This window comes from Molothrus aeneus, chromosome 1 (genome assembly GCF_037042795.1).
Source record: "Molothrus aeneus isolate 106 chromosome 1, BPBGC_Maene_1.0, whole genome shotgun sequence".
In the NCBI taxonomy this organism is placed as follows: Eukaryota; Metazoa; Chordata; class Aves; order Passeriformes; family Icteridae; genus Molothrus; species Molothrus aeneus.
The window spans coordinates 111025363-111042890 of NC_089646.1; the positions used below are offsets into that span (position 1 = coordinate 111025363).

At 37.3% G+C, this 17528-nt stretch overlaps 1 protein-coding gene across 1 annotated transcript in view; it reads right to left on the reverse strand.

Moving 5' to 3' along the window:
• Window positions 1-17528, reverse strand: part of PRKDC (protein kinase, DNA-activated, catalytic subunit) — an 82773-nt gene that overhangs the window by 23036 nt on the left and 42209 nt on the right. Inside the window, exons 49-66 of the mRNA XM_066563001.1 lie at window positions 16538-16681; window positions 16160-16311; window positions 15443-15574; window positions 14892-15003; window positions 13408-13532; window positions 13165-13314; window positions 12578-12751; window positions 11659-11757; window positions 10758-10968; window positions 9989-10178; window positions 9418-9633; window positions 8006-8118; window positions 6820-6951; window positions 5469-5648; window positions 2079-2287; window positions 1489-1627; window positions 872-1060; window positions 127-351 (exon numbers count right to left, since the gene is read on the reverse strand). Of these exons, the coding sequence (XP_066419098.1) occupies window positions 127-351; window positions 872-1060; window positions 1489-1627; window positions 2079-2287; window positions 5469-5648; window positions 6820-6951; window positions 8006-8118; window positions 9418-9633; window positions 9989-10178; window positions 10758-10968; window positions 11659-11757; window positions 12578-12751; window positions 13165-13314; window positions 13408-13532; window positions 14892-15003; window positions 15443-15574; window positions 16160-16311; window positions 16538-16681 (2892 nt within the window). The remainder of the gene's footprint in view (window positions 1-126; window positions 352-871; window positions 1061-1488; window positions 1628-2078; window positions 2288-5468; window positions 5649-6819; window positions 6952-8005; window positions 8119-9417; window positions 9634-9988; window positions 10179-10757; window positions 10969-11658; window positions 11758-12577; window positions 12752-13164; window positions 13315-13407; window positions 13533-14891; window positions 15004-15442; window positions 15575-16159; window positions 16312-16537; window positions 16682-17528) is intronic.

The window sequence follows — 17528 nt, forward strand, 5'->3', positions numbered from 1 at the left end:
GTCACCTGACATGGAAGTCACTGAGTGTTTCTCTTGAGAGTATTATCTAGCAGCAGTAACAGCAACAGCAGTTTCATTGTTCCAGTTTACACAAAAAAAAATACCAGAGATGGAAGACATTATTACCTGCATGAAGATCTGCATGCCATTGCTAATGTAATATTTGGCTCTGTCAAAATCATCTTGCAGGATGTACAGGAGACTAAGTTCTTGGCTGTAGTGCATTTCTATAATGGCTTTCTTCTGTTCTGTCTTCATTGCCTCATCAATAAAGGTTAGCAAAGTCTGGTCATTCTCCCCACTGAGCAGTAACTTCAACTTACTGCGTATTATATAGGGCAGATATGTCTCCTACAAAGTGAGAACACAGTCTTTATTTCTTGGAATGGAATAACAGTTGATCAATTTTTTTGTTATCAGTGGCAAATCAAATAAATAAAAAAAATTTTGAATTTTTTAAAAGGTATTTTCACTTTAGACAAATTCCTATTTGCTAACAAGTCAAAGCAGTCTTTTCCTACAGCTCAAGAAGTTGTTGGTAAACTTTACCAGTTTCAAAATCCATGCTTTGGTAACTCTTAAAATAGGAAAAAAATATAAGTGAGAAAAGCAACAAAAAAGACTTGCAAAAGGAAGGAGACAATAAAGCTGGTCCTATGGGATCTGCCACAGACTTGAGGTAAAAATTAAACATCAAAATGAACAAGCAGAAGTAATTGTTTCAATTTTTAAAATATATTGGACTCTCCACTAATTTCCATAATAAAGTAACCCAAATAATGCAATTGATTTTCACCCATAATCTCAATACTGTAGGGCATCCCTACAGAGATAAAAATGGTGCAGTACCAATGAAATAATTTCTAAAAACCTGGAAAAATGGATCATTCCATGTTTTGCTTAGGTCTGGAGGTTTTCCACTATCAATATTAACAGTAGCACAATACTCCAGAGACTTCCACATTGTGAGGTGGTCATAGCATTCCAGAGATGCAAGTTCCCAGAAGTCCTTCTCTGCTACTGTTGGCTCTCCATCTTGCCAGTCTTCTTGGGAGAGTGCCTAGGGAATGAATTTGAAGGGAGAATAGTGCCAGATTCCAGCCAAGAACCTGTTTCAATTCTAAGTCATGGGCAACTTAACTGTAATTAATTCTCATAAAAATATCTATCCATTTACCAGAGTGCGACAGCAACATTAAATGCAGAAAATTCAAGCTTGGCAGTGTTTATACATAAATTAATTTCAGGTAGCTATCTTCAGAAAACCTACATTTTCAAAGAGTGAACATTTTAAAAGAAGGTTTGAGACCTGTCTTTATTTTTACCCACTGCAACTCATGCCATGAACACATGCAATTTGCTCTCTCAGGGATGCAGCGTGCCCATGTGTTTTTATTTGTCTGCCCAGATAATTGCACTTTTTTCTAATTTGATTAGTTTTAAGTCATGAGAGAATTACAAAACAAAAATATCTTGCTGTAATTTTACCTTATCATAATATTGAGCTGCTTCAGCATAATCATTCCTTGCTTCTGCCAACAAAGCTTTCTGGGTAATTTCCTTAGTCCCAATCTTACCACTGAAAATACCACGAAGGGCATCATAATCCCCAAGGGATCTGTAGAGCCTAGTAAAATTGAAAAGAGAAATCTTTTAAATAGCTCAGCAGATGTATATCAATGCAAACAGAGGCTATCTAAAAAAAAATAAATAAATTCAATTAGCAGTAATATTATCAGCTTGAAATAGTAAATTTCTAGGAAGTATTTCTTATGTAAGATCAGAAATCCACACTTAACTACATAAACTTCATCTTGTAGGGTAATAGCTGAACTATGGAAACTCCTGCAGTTGAAAAGCTATGAACAAGATTTTTTTCAGCAGTCTGACAGCATCATGAGAGTGCACATTTTTAAAATTTAATTGCGCTCACTGACAGTATTAACTGAGAAAAAAATTAAAAGCATATCTAATTCTAAAGACAGAAAGACTAAAAAAGAAATCCCACAAGCCATAAAAGCAAAGTTCTTCACAGGGCAAACCTAAGTGGGAGTAAATTGTCTCAAACAAGAATTTACTTAGCAAGTTCAATCCATCTGATCACATCTGGGGGCAGCTCTGTCCTCCCACGCATCCTTTTGGACGGGGGCTCCTCCACAGGGGACAGAGCCATCAGGGCACGCTCCAGGAGAAGGATGCCCATGGGCTGCTGCAAACTTGCAAGGCAGCTCGTGCTCACATTAGCTGAGTCCAGTTCCAGTAGCTCTCTGTGTTGGTAACTCATTTCCTGTAGAATAAAACAACAGGTGTCTAACTTGGTGTAAAACTATACAGATTTGGTATCCTTTTTGCTTACAGTGCAAGCTGTAAAATGAAAATAAGCCATTAGGCCTCCAGAAGTTCCCAACCCAGGGAAAACTGGAATCTTTTCCTTCTGTGCTGTTGCTCTTTGTACAGAGAACAGTACAGAGTAACCCCTACACATTGGCTCCAAGACATGGGAAAACTCTGGACAGAATCACAAGGAAAGTGGGGGAGAGGTAGATGGACACATTGACAGCCTGAACTTTTCTTTCTGTTTGTTGGCAGGATTTTGCCTGCTACACAGCAGCTGTGCTTCACTTAGCCTGTTCAGTGGTGCATTCCTGCATAAGCCAAAGGCACGATTTACAGATTTACCAAGAAGTCTTCTCTGAGCTGGAGGCTTTCTATCCACACACTCAGCCAGGTTTAGCACATCACAACTTCCTGTTAGACCCCTCTGGTACTGTACTGTCTAACCCATGATTTAAAGACATGACAATATTTCTCTTTATCATAATTAACATTAGTCCAACTACAGAATAATCTCTCCTTCAGGGATAAACATTCTTGTTTAGTTGAAGCTTTTTTTTTTAAATACTTAAATCACTATTTTAAATACAGATAAATAAATCAAGAAGAAAAAAATTCACAACATGGAGGAGGTGCAGTATAGCTTTCATTACAAGAAACAGCACCACATTTTAGAGTAAAAATTAAAATCTCATTCTTGCAACATGGCACGTTCAAGGATACAATGTGAAAAGAAACACTGTTTGGAAATTGCAACAGGAGACTTGAGAACAACCAAGTTACACTTCTTTGATAAATGACAACCACCACAAAAACTTCAGAAGAGGCATCTGGCATTAGAGAACTCATGACACAATTTGTAGAGTTGGGACTCAAAAAACCCACAGCCTCTTGCAGCTTCCTGAGTTACAGACCAGTCAGATCCCAGTGAGGGGTTAGCACATGTATTTCAACTACTATTAAGGCAATTTCAATTAGCTGCACACATGCCCCAGACACATTCCTTGACTGCCAGCTTTTAGGGGTTACATCAGGAACACAGTGACAACTGCACAAAAATCTACAACCTTAAGAACAACTTTGCTAAGGTAAGACCAAAAGCCCTTTCTCATATCACAGGAAAAAGAGTAAGAACTGTGCAAATGTAAGGGTATATGCCAAGAATGAATATCCTCCCAAACTTACAATTTACAGACATCATCCCACATCAAAGGAGGTATCTTTCTATTTAGTGCATTTTGGTGACTATTTGATCACTTGTCTTCTCAAAGCAGAGGAAATGTCCCCTGCTCCATATGCAATGAGCACTGTCTACTTGCACCATATGTTCAAAGATTAGGGAGAATGGCATCCAAGCTGGCCTGGCAGCTAAAACATTTCTAAGGCAATTTTAAGTTCTTCAGAGGCCAAGCATCTCTTTGGAGGCTATGTAAACTTTTGTCATGGAGTTAACTCTTTTAGTATTTCAGTTGGTCCTTAATCTGCCCTAAAGTGAATCCCAGAGCTTCATAGTCAATTTTAACATTACATGTGTAGACAAAACCAGCTCTTTTAACCCACCAAGTTACTCTCCTGATGGGACGTGAACCTGTAGAAGATTAAGAAGTCAAACAACCAGAAAGAAACAGCAGTAAAACAGGAAGCCTTTCTGAAATCAGCCAGTATTTATTATGCTCCTGGTATACAGGAAAGAGAAGCTGTACTTCCAAAAGGCCAAGCCACTAGGACCCACATGTGTGAGTCAAAAATGAAAGCCCTGACGCTGCTGTGCTCTTGCTCACACTCCCCCAGGCTGCTCTCTTGATCAATGTGAACTCAATTCCCTACTGGGAAAAAACTTCCTCTCAGTGCTTGCAGGCTGTTTGGACTTCATGATATTGTACTTTTGTTATTGATGAGGATGGCAAGAAGATGCTCTTATTGCTCTTACAAAGTCTGTATTTTTGATGAAATTGAATTTACCTACTTCTTGAGTCTCCATTTTATGTCTATTCAGAAAAAAAAAAAAGAAGTACCCTAATGCAACAGTGTTACTAGCAGGGTCTAGACAGCATAATTCAACACAAATAATATCATCAAGATGGAACCAACAAATGCAATGTCAAGAGGGAATATTAACAGATAGCTATTGTGAGATGCTGGCTCAAAAAATACCAAGACAGACCAGAAAAATCCCCATAGTATTTGACCTTTTATGCAGCTGCACAGAAAAAAAGTAAACAAGAAATTACATTTTTTCAGATGTGTAATTACAAGTACTAGGTTGCAAGGTTTCTCTCTGTTTACAAAGCTAGTTCAAACTAGATGGTTCTCTTGTATTTGGAAGGATACCTACTGTCACAAAGTATTTACATTTCCATAACAAAAAAGAAACCATCAGCTGCCACTGAAAAAAGGATTCCTTTGAGAGCCAGGAATCACAACATCAATACAGTTGATAAGAATCATTAAATACAGTGACAGTGGGTATTTAACAGGTGCTAGGACAAGGTTTTTTTATCTCTCTGAAAACTGAGTTAAAAGACTGGGTTAAAATTCACAACCTATTCCAGGTCAGTATATTCTCATAACAGAAAAGCTCGTGTTTCCTCTCCACTGAAACAACTGTGGTGCACCCACTCATCCTCTGGTGAGCCCTTCCTTCATTACTGAAAATCCCCAGACGACTACTTCAGGGGACTAATTTGAAAAAAATAAACAAGAGAGACTAACAACAAACGGTCTGACAGCTACTGATATCCTCAAGACATCAAAGAATTCCTCAGTAAGCACTTCCCAGAAACTGGAAGATAAGCACAACACCCACAGAACCCTTTCAATTGTTCTCAATTCCCACTTCAATTGAAATAGCTTTCATTTGTAATCAAACCTCTTCTTGTTACTGATGCAATTAAAACATTAAAAGGTGACTCAAACTCTAGAGATCAGAAATGTAGAAACCTTGAAAAATCAGTTCAGAGGTATGAGCTACCTTGTTCACCTCAAGTGTCACTTGAAATACCCATTTGGTTAACAATTCTCCTTCCATCTCAGTCTAAATTTCAGTGACAGTATTTGACCTTCACTGCCCTGGGTTTATCAGACATTCAGAGACATTATTTCCAGTTACTTCCATGCCATATATCAGGATTTACCTGGATGCACGCAATGAAGGGTGGAAAGTATGACAGGCTCATACTGAGGAAATTATTGAAGTCGTTCAGCAGCTTCTGGACAATGGAGTTTTTCTCAGAAGGGTTTTTAGATTTTTTTACCTCATGAAAAATTCCACTAAACAAGCTGCTGAAAAGTTGCTTGGCAAATGTTGGATCTTTCTGTGAATTAAAATAAAAACAGTAAGGTCACTGAACTTTGTTGAGACACAACAGACTGTTAAATAAAATTAAAAGCTATGACCCACCCTGTACCTAATCCCTAGGCACTCTTTGGGAGTGGACTATTTAAACTGGCACGCATCTTACCTGTGCTGGGAATTACGGTACTACACATTCAAACACTATTTTAATTCTTCTGCTTAAAGAAACTCCAAGGCAATGCAGATTTTCAGGCCACAGTGCCAGTGGAGAGGGTGGAATTTGCAATTTTCACATATTCACAACTCCCAGTTGTGAACCAGAAACCAGACATCAAGTATCATGTTAGGGATACCACAGTCCATGAAGTGAGTTTCAGGAAAAAAGAAGACATCAATGTGTGAGGAGATCAAGTCCTAAAAATTGAGGCAGCTAACAGAGGGACAGACTGTCTGTACAGACAGACAGTTTCATCTGAGATTTACAGGCATTTTTTTTTCAATCCAGAAACACATTTGTGTGTGTAACATAATCCTGTGCATCTTGGTCTGTCATGGGTCTGGAATTTGGTCTAACTCTTTATCTAACACTCCACTCGTGAGTGTACTACTTCCATCCTTTACAGAGAGATAAGGGACTATCAAAAGTAATGAACTACAAAGGTAATCAGGAAGACTGTGACTTCCCAAAGACTGTAAAATGGGATTCAGTCTACTGTTCAGTTCAGTCTATAGTTTCTACCACTCTCATGTAGGAAAAGGAATATTAGTTCAGCTTTACTGAGCAGGCTGAGTCCAGTCACACTAAGTTCATTTGTATTTTTACAAATCTATTACAGACATATAACAGAAGTGAAATGGCTGTTTTGTTACTGAACAGTGAGATGTCCTTTGCAATAATGTCTGCAGAGACCACCATCTGTTTCTCAAGCAGAGGAACCTGCAGGAAATGGACAACAGCTGATGTATCCAGTCCTCAACTGCTCAGGTGAGGCAAGCAACAAAGTCTCTTTTCTGAGCACTGCACCAGCACAGGGGCAGAAGAAACACTCCCTCAAAACAGTCTTTAAATGTGTATCACAGTGGTTGACTGCAAAGCTCCAAATCAATTTTCAAAGTGATTGCCTAACTACAAGACACTTTCCCTACAGGACCAGAAAACTTCACAAGTGACCTTTGAAAAGCAGACAGACCTGGGCAAGGCCCTGCAGAGGGGCAATGAGACTGCAGTATTCAATCTGGATGTCAGGAAGGTCTCCCACTCGGTAACTTCTGTACAAAGTAACCTGGGCATCATACTTCATCTTCAGCTCAGATTTTATCTCCTGAAATGCATTAATCATGTAAAAAAAGAGTTAGGAAATGGCCTCAAACTGTGCCAGGAGAGGTTTAAATTAGATATTATGAAAAATTTTTCACTGAAGGAGTGGTCAGGCATTGGAATAAGCCTCCCACAGAAGTGGAAGAAATACCATCAGTGGAAATGTTTAAAAGCTGTTTTAAATCCCCCTGTTTAAAAGATGGGATTTCATTGGCTGTATTTTGGACTGCCATACAGAATGCATTAACAGGTTCTCTCTTGTAGGGTGGGAGGAAATGGTACCTTTAGCCTGCAAGTAAACATAAATGGGCTAAAATAGGTGCTTGTGTGGTTCTTCCAGACATAAATTCTGTTTACACAGTTGTCTGCATCTGCAGAGTATTACAGGAGTGTCTCAAACTGGTAGCTCTCAATCCTGGATTCCTGCTCTTGGGACTAAATGTTATCATTTTTTGACAATAATGTGTGCTAGTTTTAGTAACAGGAAGGTCTGACAAACTGCTACAGAGCTTAAAAACACTTAGATTTATTGCAGGTACGTAACACAATCAGAAAACCCACAAAGTAGTAAGTTTCTGGCCTTGAGAAACACTCAGCAAATGATTATTACTGACATTCTTCAGGTTAAAAGTTCAAACCAGTTCTGGGTAGTCCATCAGCTGGACCACATTTTTGAGTTCACCTTCAGACACTGGATAATGTTCTCCAACAATTTCTGCAGTGTATTGTAGCTCTAAGGCTCCTAGTTTCCAGAATGACAACTGTAAATGGTTTCCCAATAACTGTTAGGGTCTCCCATCACATAAAATCATTTAATGCATTTTAAGTGGTAGACTGGAAGTGTTATCATCCAGCTCTTTTCTCACCCATGCTAAGTAACATCATTGAGCTTTAGGGCCATAAATAGCATTATTTCCAAATTAAACCTTCTAAAGCTTTTAAAGTAGCAACCAGTACCTTATACCTACCCTTTCTTCACAAAGTTACTACAAGAGATGGAGTACAAGATTACAAATGCATCAAGACTTGAAGCTTTAAACCCATTTGGATTGACTAACCTTTTCTCTTTTCTGTTCAGCCAGACTTTTTCTGGCATAAATCAGACTGAGTTTGTCTTGGTCCTTCAAGAAACGTCTCCGCAGTCTTAGAATTTCTGCTCTTTCTTCTATACCTAAGGAACATATGACCATGTCCACAGCTCTTCCTTTCAGATTTAAGGCAAAAGCACCATATAAAAACAAACATCATCTTTGTATTTACTAGCAAGTAAATACAAGGCCTTTCAACAAGCTAGTCAATGACAAAAAATTAAGTTGCTCTTAGGAGAAGAGATATTAAGCATTTATATAGAGACTTTAGGTGCAAGGATGAGGTCTAAAGATCAAACTATTGTACAGGGAAAGACCCTAAAACTCATGAACAAATATGCCCCATATGCCAGATTTATTTTAAGCACTCAAAGGCAGGTATGGCATTTGCACTATATTCCAGAAAGTATATAACTCCTTAAATATAGGGGTGCTAAAAGACATTAAAATATTGTTTAGTAAGGATATTGTACTGTATTTTTTAAGTACGATTACAGAACTGCCACTGGATCAACTCCTGCTCAGGACAGTCATGGGGAAAGGTGACTTAACTGACTATCAGCTCAGTCCACTTCCTAGAAAAGAAGAGTGAGCAAACAAAAACATACCACTGTAGCTGGTACTCTCCAGGGTAGAAGAGCAGGGACTACCTAGAAGGTAGACTGACCTCTCTGTTTCCGTAGCTCTGCCCTGAAACTGCCCTGTTTCAGGGCAGTTATGACTAATAGACTGAATAGAACTGCAGTCTGTTAGTCATTACTGCCCTGAAATACCTCTCAGGTACTGAAAAGTTGATCTTTATAGTCCTATGCATGAACTCCTAATGTCATCCTTTTGGTCAAAATTTTAATGGCAGTGTAGACAAGGGTTAAAGAGAGAGAAGGATCCTAAGTCACTTCAGAGCAGTACTGATATTTTTCACTTATTTACTGGGTGGAAGAAGGAGCGTTCTCAGAAAAACAAGGACTTCTAATGACAGATTGTAAAATGTTGGAGATCATGTCAGCACAGCTGAAATGTTTTAGAAAATATGTTTAAAGAGATCTCTTCTTTAAAGAGTTAAATTTAAAACAGAAGGGTCAGAACTGTCTGATATTCATGCTGCGATCCTCTTAGGGAGAGGTAGGAATGCAGAGATCACACTGGTTTCTCATCTAGCCAGTTCTTTCAATGAAGAAACATATAATTTTACAATTCCTAGCACAGTCCTAGCTTTTTGTCACATGGTATGTATCATCACACACTCCTGGAAAAAAAAATCTCTCAAGGTGAACCTCAATTGGGTTGTCTCAAAGACAATGGACTGCCAGTCAAATAACCGACAAGGATGGCTTATAAAAGAGTACTAATTGCATGGAAATTGCACATTAAGGCTTACAGACCTTTAGTTTTGCTGTCCACTTCATCTCCAGGCAAGCCCAACCTTTTTTTCCCAAAATCTGGCCCCACTGGTTTGAAGGTTGCTTGTTTAAATTTTTCACTCCTTTTGCTAACCAACAGCATGGATGAAGACAAGGATTCAGAGGATGAAGGAACTGCATACTCTGCCAATGTGTCAATGCTACTTCCAGTTAGCCAATTAAAAGAACTTCTACCACCTGTAACAAGAAATTGCCAAAAAGCTCTAACATACTCAGATATAAACAAAGTGAAAACATCTCTGAGGCAGGTATTTTTTCTCTCCCAAAAATATAATTTCCTTGTGTTTAAGGGCAGAACAGATTTCGAGCTGCTAGGTAAGACAGTGTTTCTTTTACATTTGGCAGAACATAAAATATGTATGAGAATAATAAAAAAGTGATTTTTTTTTCTCATACCACACAAAAAAAAAAGCCCTGGAAAACAAAATACTAAACATTTTTAAACTTTTACATTAAAAAGTTATATGCAACAGAAATTACATCACTCCTAAAGCAAAAAAGAACATTTCAGAAAAGACTGGTCTGGACTTACCGCCATGCTGTGTAGGTGTAAATTCATATTGCCTTTGGGTAGCCCTCACTTGCCCACGGACTGACCCAGAAGGAGAAAGGGATCTTTCCTGTGACAAATTCCTGTGGGTACTTGGAGAAGCCTGAGTCTCCACAAACATTGGTGTGAGCACAGTGCTTCGGTAACGCCAGCTGGAGTCAACTACAAAGTCCTATCAACAAAGAAAGATTTTAAGTAGGACAATAAAGATGGAGGATTTCTGCATTTCTTCATTGAGCAGGACGGCAGAAATTACAGTCCAGAAATCAAAACACCCTCCCAGGTATAGGGGCAAGATTTGACTATATATAAAAGTAAGCCCAACAAACCACAAACATGTAGAAGCTCTCCACAGCTCAGTAAAAAAAGCTCGTTAACTTAGACTGGTCAGCTGAGGACTGATTTACAGCTCTTGCACCAGTACTCCTGTTTCTTGGCAGTATTTCTCCAGTTGATGCTGCTTCTCTCTGCTACTCTCTTTTTTAGCATTTCAGTACTCTACAAATCAGCTATTCCTGGTATATTATTTTAATCGAATATACATTTAAAAAAAAAAAAAGTACAATTATTGCCCCCACAAAATCATTAAACTTCTGATACTGTGCACAACTCATAACTGCTGCACCTGTTAACTTTGGAGCACAAAACACTTTGAAAAATCTCCTTCATTATGCCATTCTTTAAGTCATAATTACATTAAAGAGAAGAATTTGTCACATAGTTGCCCACAGGACAACACAGTACAATTCACCTGAAATTTGCATTCAGACAGTGGATGCTCAAATATTTTTCTGGAATAATCTGGGCTCTTGCTAGTCATTTCAAGCAGAAAATTTGTGATTAGACTCAAGTAATGTGTTTCAATCTTGGTGGAATAGAAAGAACTTAACAATGACAGCATACGGTCAAGAGTATTTGTGGGCAGCCTTGTCTCATGACTCCAAAAATTCCTAACAATTAACCTGTAAAGGCAAAGAATAAAGTTATTCTTGGTAATTGTCAAACAGAACCACCCCCTGCCACCGACTTCTAAAAAAGCCAAGTAAAAAAGGGGGAAAAAACCCAAACCCACCAGCAAAAAACTTCAAAACAATAAGCTGTTAAGGCCTTAAACTAACACTTTCATGACAGTAATCTTCCATTGAATTACACTGAATTCCTCATTCATCTACCATGTTCTGTGCCTCGTGTAAAAGGTTTACTCTGAAAAAATTATTTCTGTCAAGTTTTTTCCTTTTGAGAAGTGCTATGGATGGAGAAGCAGCGAGATGTCCTCTTTCATCTTTTGCTTCATCAAAAGAATTTCTAAAAATCCAACATTTATTCTACTGTTGTGTGCTTGTGTATATCAGGTCGTCCTTGTTCAAAAACACCAGAACATTAATGCAGAATTAGGTTTAACATCATGAAACAACCTCACTGCAGCTTAGAAATTCATTCAAGTGCTTCACTTAGACTTGGTGTAACACCATGGGACAAATTTTATAAATTAACTTATTTGAAGAAAAGGAAATGGTATTATCTCAGTGTTAGTCTTTTATATAGAAATACTAAAAAAAAAACCTCTAAGGATCAACTCTTTTGCTATAAACAAAGTAAGAGAAATGGAGGGATTTTTATTTGAGACAGTTATCACAACACTCTTTACTCACTGCAGTTCAGCATTTTCATCAATCAGTCCTTGAAGCAGTATTTCTTTTGCCACTTTGAGTATCTCCCGAGAATCATCATCTGCTTGACTTTCTGGATCACTGATGGTGGGAGATAAATATCTCTTAATGACTTCTCTCAAATAATCCACAGCAAAATAAGAAGATGAGGATGGTGGGACAAAAAGGAGGAATATACCCTCTGATAAAAATCTCAGCTTGGCATAAGAACATAACATGAGTTCTTCCTTGCCAAAAATGCCTTATATCTCCACTACTAAAAAAATTAATTACCTAATAAGCTAATGTTAGGTATTTATTATGAAGTTTGCAAGGTTGAATCTGAAAAAACAGGCAGGGAATGCTTTTCACAATTGATGCCGGAGTAAAGATTGACTGTACTTTTTCTTCGCAATAAATGTCCATTGAAAGAGTTATCTTGGGAAAACACACATAAAACACAACTAAGTTAGATAATTCAACAGCACCCCACTTGTCAAACTGAGTATGTCTGTTCCCTATTTTAAGGGGTCAAACAGAAAGACCATCTTTATACTATCAGATGTAAGTGATCCAGATCATGCCCATGTGCCTTAATGTATCTTCTACCCAAAAGCAAATTTCTTTAATTAGTTACAAATTCCAGCAACAAGAAAAAAAGCTGGAGCATCAAAGTTAAGACCTCTTATGCCATTCTGCTGTGGTGATGCAAAATCCTAGTTTTGATCCAAGTATTTATCTGTTATTGAAGGGATAAATTTGTCACCAAAGGCCAGAGCCAGTTAGGCAAATCACAGACTCTATTCTTCTGACAACTGGAAAAATCCCTCACCAAGAGACATGAAATTGGAAGATCATTACAAACACTTCCACTCTGCCTGTGACAAACCACTGAAAGACAACACCTGCAGTGAACACATACCTGTAATTATCATAAATCCACATCAGGATATCATACATGCGCTGTCGACATATTACAGAAGGGTGAGAAATGAACCCTGTCACTGCAGGAAGAAGCTCTTTAAGTTCCAGTGGTTTTAATTTCGACAGCATCTTGTGTACTATATCCAAACAAACCCTTTGTCTTTCATCATCCCTGAAAGAAGAGAGGAAAAATAAAAGCTCAGTTACATTGCTTTTTCTCATCACTGCTACATACAGAACCAGAAGATTAGTTTACGTTTTAACAATATTTGGTTTTTTGCATAAAGGGTTTTAGGTAAATACTTTGGCATTCAGTCTAAGAGTAAGAATATAAATAGACTAATACAAACTACAGAAATTGACATTCTACTGGTACTTCATCCTAAGGCTATTTTAGAGGTGTTTGTTCATTTTTCACAATGAGCTGACTATTTTAACTCCTACATTACATTAGCTCAAATTTGGGGAACAATGACCAAAAAGTGAAGGTGATTATAAATGCTTCTGAATGTAAAAATGTTGTGGGCAGCATAGAAAATGTTATCAAGAAACTTGAAATACCATCATAATCACACGACTACTTACCTATGATTCATGATCTGGATAAAGTCTTTACTCCTTAACTGCAAGTGGAGATCAGGAACTTCCTCAGCCCGGCACATTATTACTTCCAGACAATAGGTTTTCATCACACCATGAAGTTTGGGTATCAAAAAGAATACTGCATTCATAAACCTTAACATAACCAGAAGTCCACAAAGAAAAGCAAGTTATTCTCTATTATTCCTCTAGATTTACAGTCAATATACCACATAAATCATGACATACCTGTCAGCGAGAGGTGGAAAATTCTTAACAACTTTATTCAAGCATTGAATAAACTTATCATGTTGCGTGTTCTGATGATGCTTCAGTTGTTTTACAACACAATCATAAACTGGATCTTCAAGTATCTGAAAATGAGAAAGACAGTAAGACCAGGATACCCATGAAAATCATAACCACCTTAATGAAACATGGTTTTAGGCCTATACTGTTTGATTCTCGTGCATTTCACTAGGCAAGAGCCAGACAACTCATCTCAAACTTAATGGTGTTTCATGGGTCTTGTACAGCTCTGCCTGGCTAAAACACATGATTGCTACTTAAAAATATATTTGTGAGCTTCCTTTCATTGTGTAGTAGAAATTGCTTAGTGTGCTTATATAAACAGCTCCTCATTCAGTATAGAAGGATTCCAATCAATGAATGTAAAAAAATCAGACATTTTGAGTAAAAAGGTGAAAAACAACCAGCAACCTGTAACTAACATCAAAGGAATAAGTGTTGTTCAGGATAAAACTTACACCATCTTTGCTCATTTATTCAAAATACTGCTTATAATGGAACTTCAAAGACTGAGAAAGACTTAACGAAGCTTTATGAAATATCCTCTACAAACTGTGACAGAACAACCAGAATGCAATTAAGTGGGGAAAGAAGCAAGGATAATAAGGAAAGAAGGAAGAATAACCTACAAGGTCTGGCTAATACTCCACTTAGCCAACAACTTGGTATTTTTGTTTCCAATAGCAGTTACAGAATTATATTTAGGGGGAACATATGACCCTGGCTGTATTTTGTCCTCTTTTTCTCTTACACAACCCAACAAACCTTTGTCATTAGATTAAGCATCTTTGAGTGTGCATTGCTGACTCCTGTATTTAGAACCTGTCCACGACATTTTTTTTGCATGAATTTACCTAATTTCCCTTTGAACCTGCTGATCTGCTTACCCCTAGAGCACGTCTTCTGGCATCAAACTCCGGAAGTTCCCAAACTATTGTGTAGAGAATTACTTCTAGCATATGTCTCAAATTGACTTCTGTGATCAAGCACAATCCCTCAGTTCTAGCACTGTAGGATTTGATGAATAACAGTTTTGTACTCATCTTATCCACTACCTTCAAAATAACTGATACAGTTATTCAAAATGTAGTTCCAAACCTCCCAACCTGCTTTTCTTTTCCTCTTAAAAACACCCAACTTTAAAACATACTGTGCTAGTGTTGCTGGCTGGCCAAAGCTGAACAAAGCCTCAGAAAGAGATCATTCACTGTCAGCTCCAAAAGAGCAAGGCAAAAACTCTGCACTTAGTCTGCCATCAAATTCTTCTCCTGTTGAGTTAGTAGTTTGAATTTTTAGTTATTCTGTTGCATAAAGACTGCTGAGTTTTAAATACATTAATTTTTGGATCTGAATCGAGTAGTCATATAAAAGATAAACATACAATTAAGACAGGAAAGGTCAAACACAAAATACAGTTCACTTACATTTTCTCTCTCAGCAATGTATTGAAGAGCAAGTCCCAAAACTTCTGCTGCAGCTGCATAAACTTCTCTATACTTTAGTAAGCCCATGTTGCTGGTCAAAGCTTGAAAATACCTAGCACAAAAGATACACCTGCAGTAAGCTACTACCCCAGCAAACAAATTTAAACTGAAGCAAAAAATTCATATGAGCTGCTCACAGTCATAGTGACTGCTTTCCGAAGAGCTGAATACAGCATAACATGCATTTTCCACTTGCAGTGTCTCAAATCTCTGCTTTAGCAATTCCTGACTCTATGAACTTCCACAAAACTGCAACTCTGGCACCCACTGTAAAAAAGCATACAACCTTATAGATACTTTCCAAAATAAATGTGGTCTGCAATTTGTAGATAGGAAAGTATTATTTTATATATATATATATATGGCAAATATTATTTGCCAGATGATAGCAAAGGATTCCAAAGAATAAGCTCCCACACCACCTGTTGACAAATTAAACTTGCTCTCTTTGGCTTAAGATTTTTTCATTCACAAAAAACTGCATTTCTCACCTGGCACGATCTATTTCACAATTTGGGTCAAAGGGTGGCAAATTGTTAGCAAGAACAATTCCCAGCAGCTGAATTCCCACTGAATTATCCTTTGTATCAGGGTCTCCACTAGAAAACTTTTGAAATATTAAGCTGTTGGATAAAAACACAAAAGCAATTATATACATGAAAAGCAATGATACACATGAAAACCTCAAAACAGAGACACCGTAAATCATTCACTGTCTTTGTATACAGGGATGTATACGCATATATACAGCCCATCAAAGGATATTGTCAGAAAGCAGTAGATATTTAGCTTCAATGAAGAAGTCTTTGCAAAGAAACCCACACTAAAACAACTGAAAAGAGACTGTAAGCCCACACAAATGCTTGTTCACAAGCATGGCAGATAGCACAAGTCTTAATAAGACTGCACCAATATTCAGTGATAACATTCAAAACCTCAAATAAAAAATGTCTTTTCAGAGATTACTCCTGCTTTTGTTGCTGCTGCTATAATCCTTTATGTGTTTTCCCATCTCTCTTTCCTTGTTATTTTTCAAATTAATTTACAATCTTTAGAGAGTTTGGTTCTAAAGTTCTGCTGTTCACTGTAGGGACAAAAAGTTAACTATTGCAGCTGAATTTACCTAATTTACCATCCCATGCCCTTTCATACAATTCACTTATATTTTTGATATATTGATAAAGGAAAGCAATTGTCCAAGTGTTTACCTGTAAGGTATGGAGAGACAGTTCTTCCAACACTCTATAACTGTCTTAATGATTTCCAGATTGTGCCTGAACACAGCTCTTTTTGGGTGAAATGCATTCTTCATCAAGAATTCAAGCAATCTGTTAGCCAAAATCTCATCCTTAATATTCCCCTACAAAAACCAGGACCAAAAATAAGCATAGTGACTCTGAGAAGACATATCTTGTTTTATGAAAGCAAGTAAGTAAACAATTTATGTTTGAAGTTAATATGCAAAAGAATTGTAAAATGTAAAAGTGGACTGATGTATAAAATTATTTAAGAGCATAAAAACAAATTCAGTCTTTCTTTACCAAACAGTTACAACAACAATAAAAAGTATTTTCATAGTTCCTTACTTTGGGAGTGGCTACACTTGTCCAGGAAAGGATTGTAGCTACTATTTCCACTACCATGTAATGAATCCCTTCCCCTCCATTATTTCCAGAAACAACAAGCTGCAGCAATGGACCAAGCCAGTGCTTTGCATAAGGCCGGAATACCTGCGGGCAATCAAAGACAAAGTACAAATTACCCAACTATTTAGCAACCTGTTGTTCAATGAACATTAGTGATAAGACTGCTAAACCAATCTCTTTAGGACTTTCCTCAAACCCTGAGGGAACAACCATAAACATTTTAAAATAAAAAGTATCCATAACTACATTTCTCACTTTTGCTCAGAAACCTTTAACCACAGAAAGTGAATTATTTCACTAGAGCACAGATAGTATGGCTCTCCCTTAGAGTACCTCTCAGCAATGAGAGATTAAATCCTCTCAAATCCTCAGTCTGTAAAGGATTTGAAAGAGTATGTTATTCCATTCCAGTATACCCTTCCATTTCAGACAGCTTTACTAAGAAAGTAGCATTAAACAAATATAAAGGTTATTGAATTAATGCTGAAATTTAGCATTTTTGGATTTGGAATATTCCAGACAGACCCATTATACTTTAAAATCATTGTATCAAGTAGGTAGAGAATGTTTTTCCCCAAGAATGAGAGTTAGAAAATGTTGCTTCTCAAACAAACACATGTTATGATATCTTACTATCTTTCTGCAACAAGAACATCATTTAGCTCAAAGTGTTTCTATAAGATTCATCTGTGCTCACTAATAAAACACTGTATTTGCTCCTGTGAAGATGGAAAGTATAATCAACCCCACCTCTTACCTAGTATCAATGAATATGCTACTTGTGTTTCCAGAAGAGACACACTGTGGACACCCTCTTCTTATAGAATATGGGAGAAAAAGTATTGATAATGCATTGAAAATACTTGCACAATCTGGAATTTTAGGCCATAAATGCACTCCCTTTTATCACAGCAAACTACTCAATTTGAAT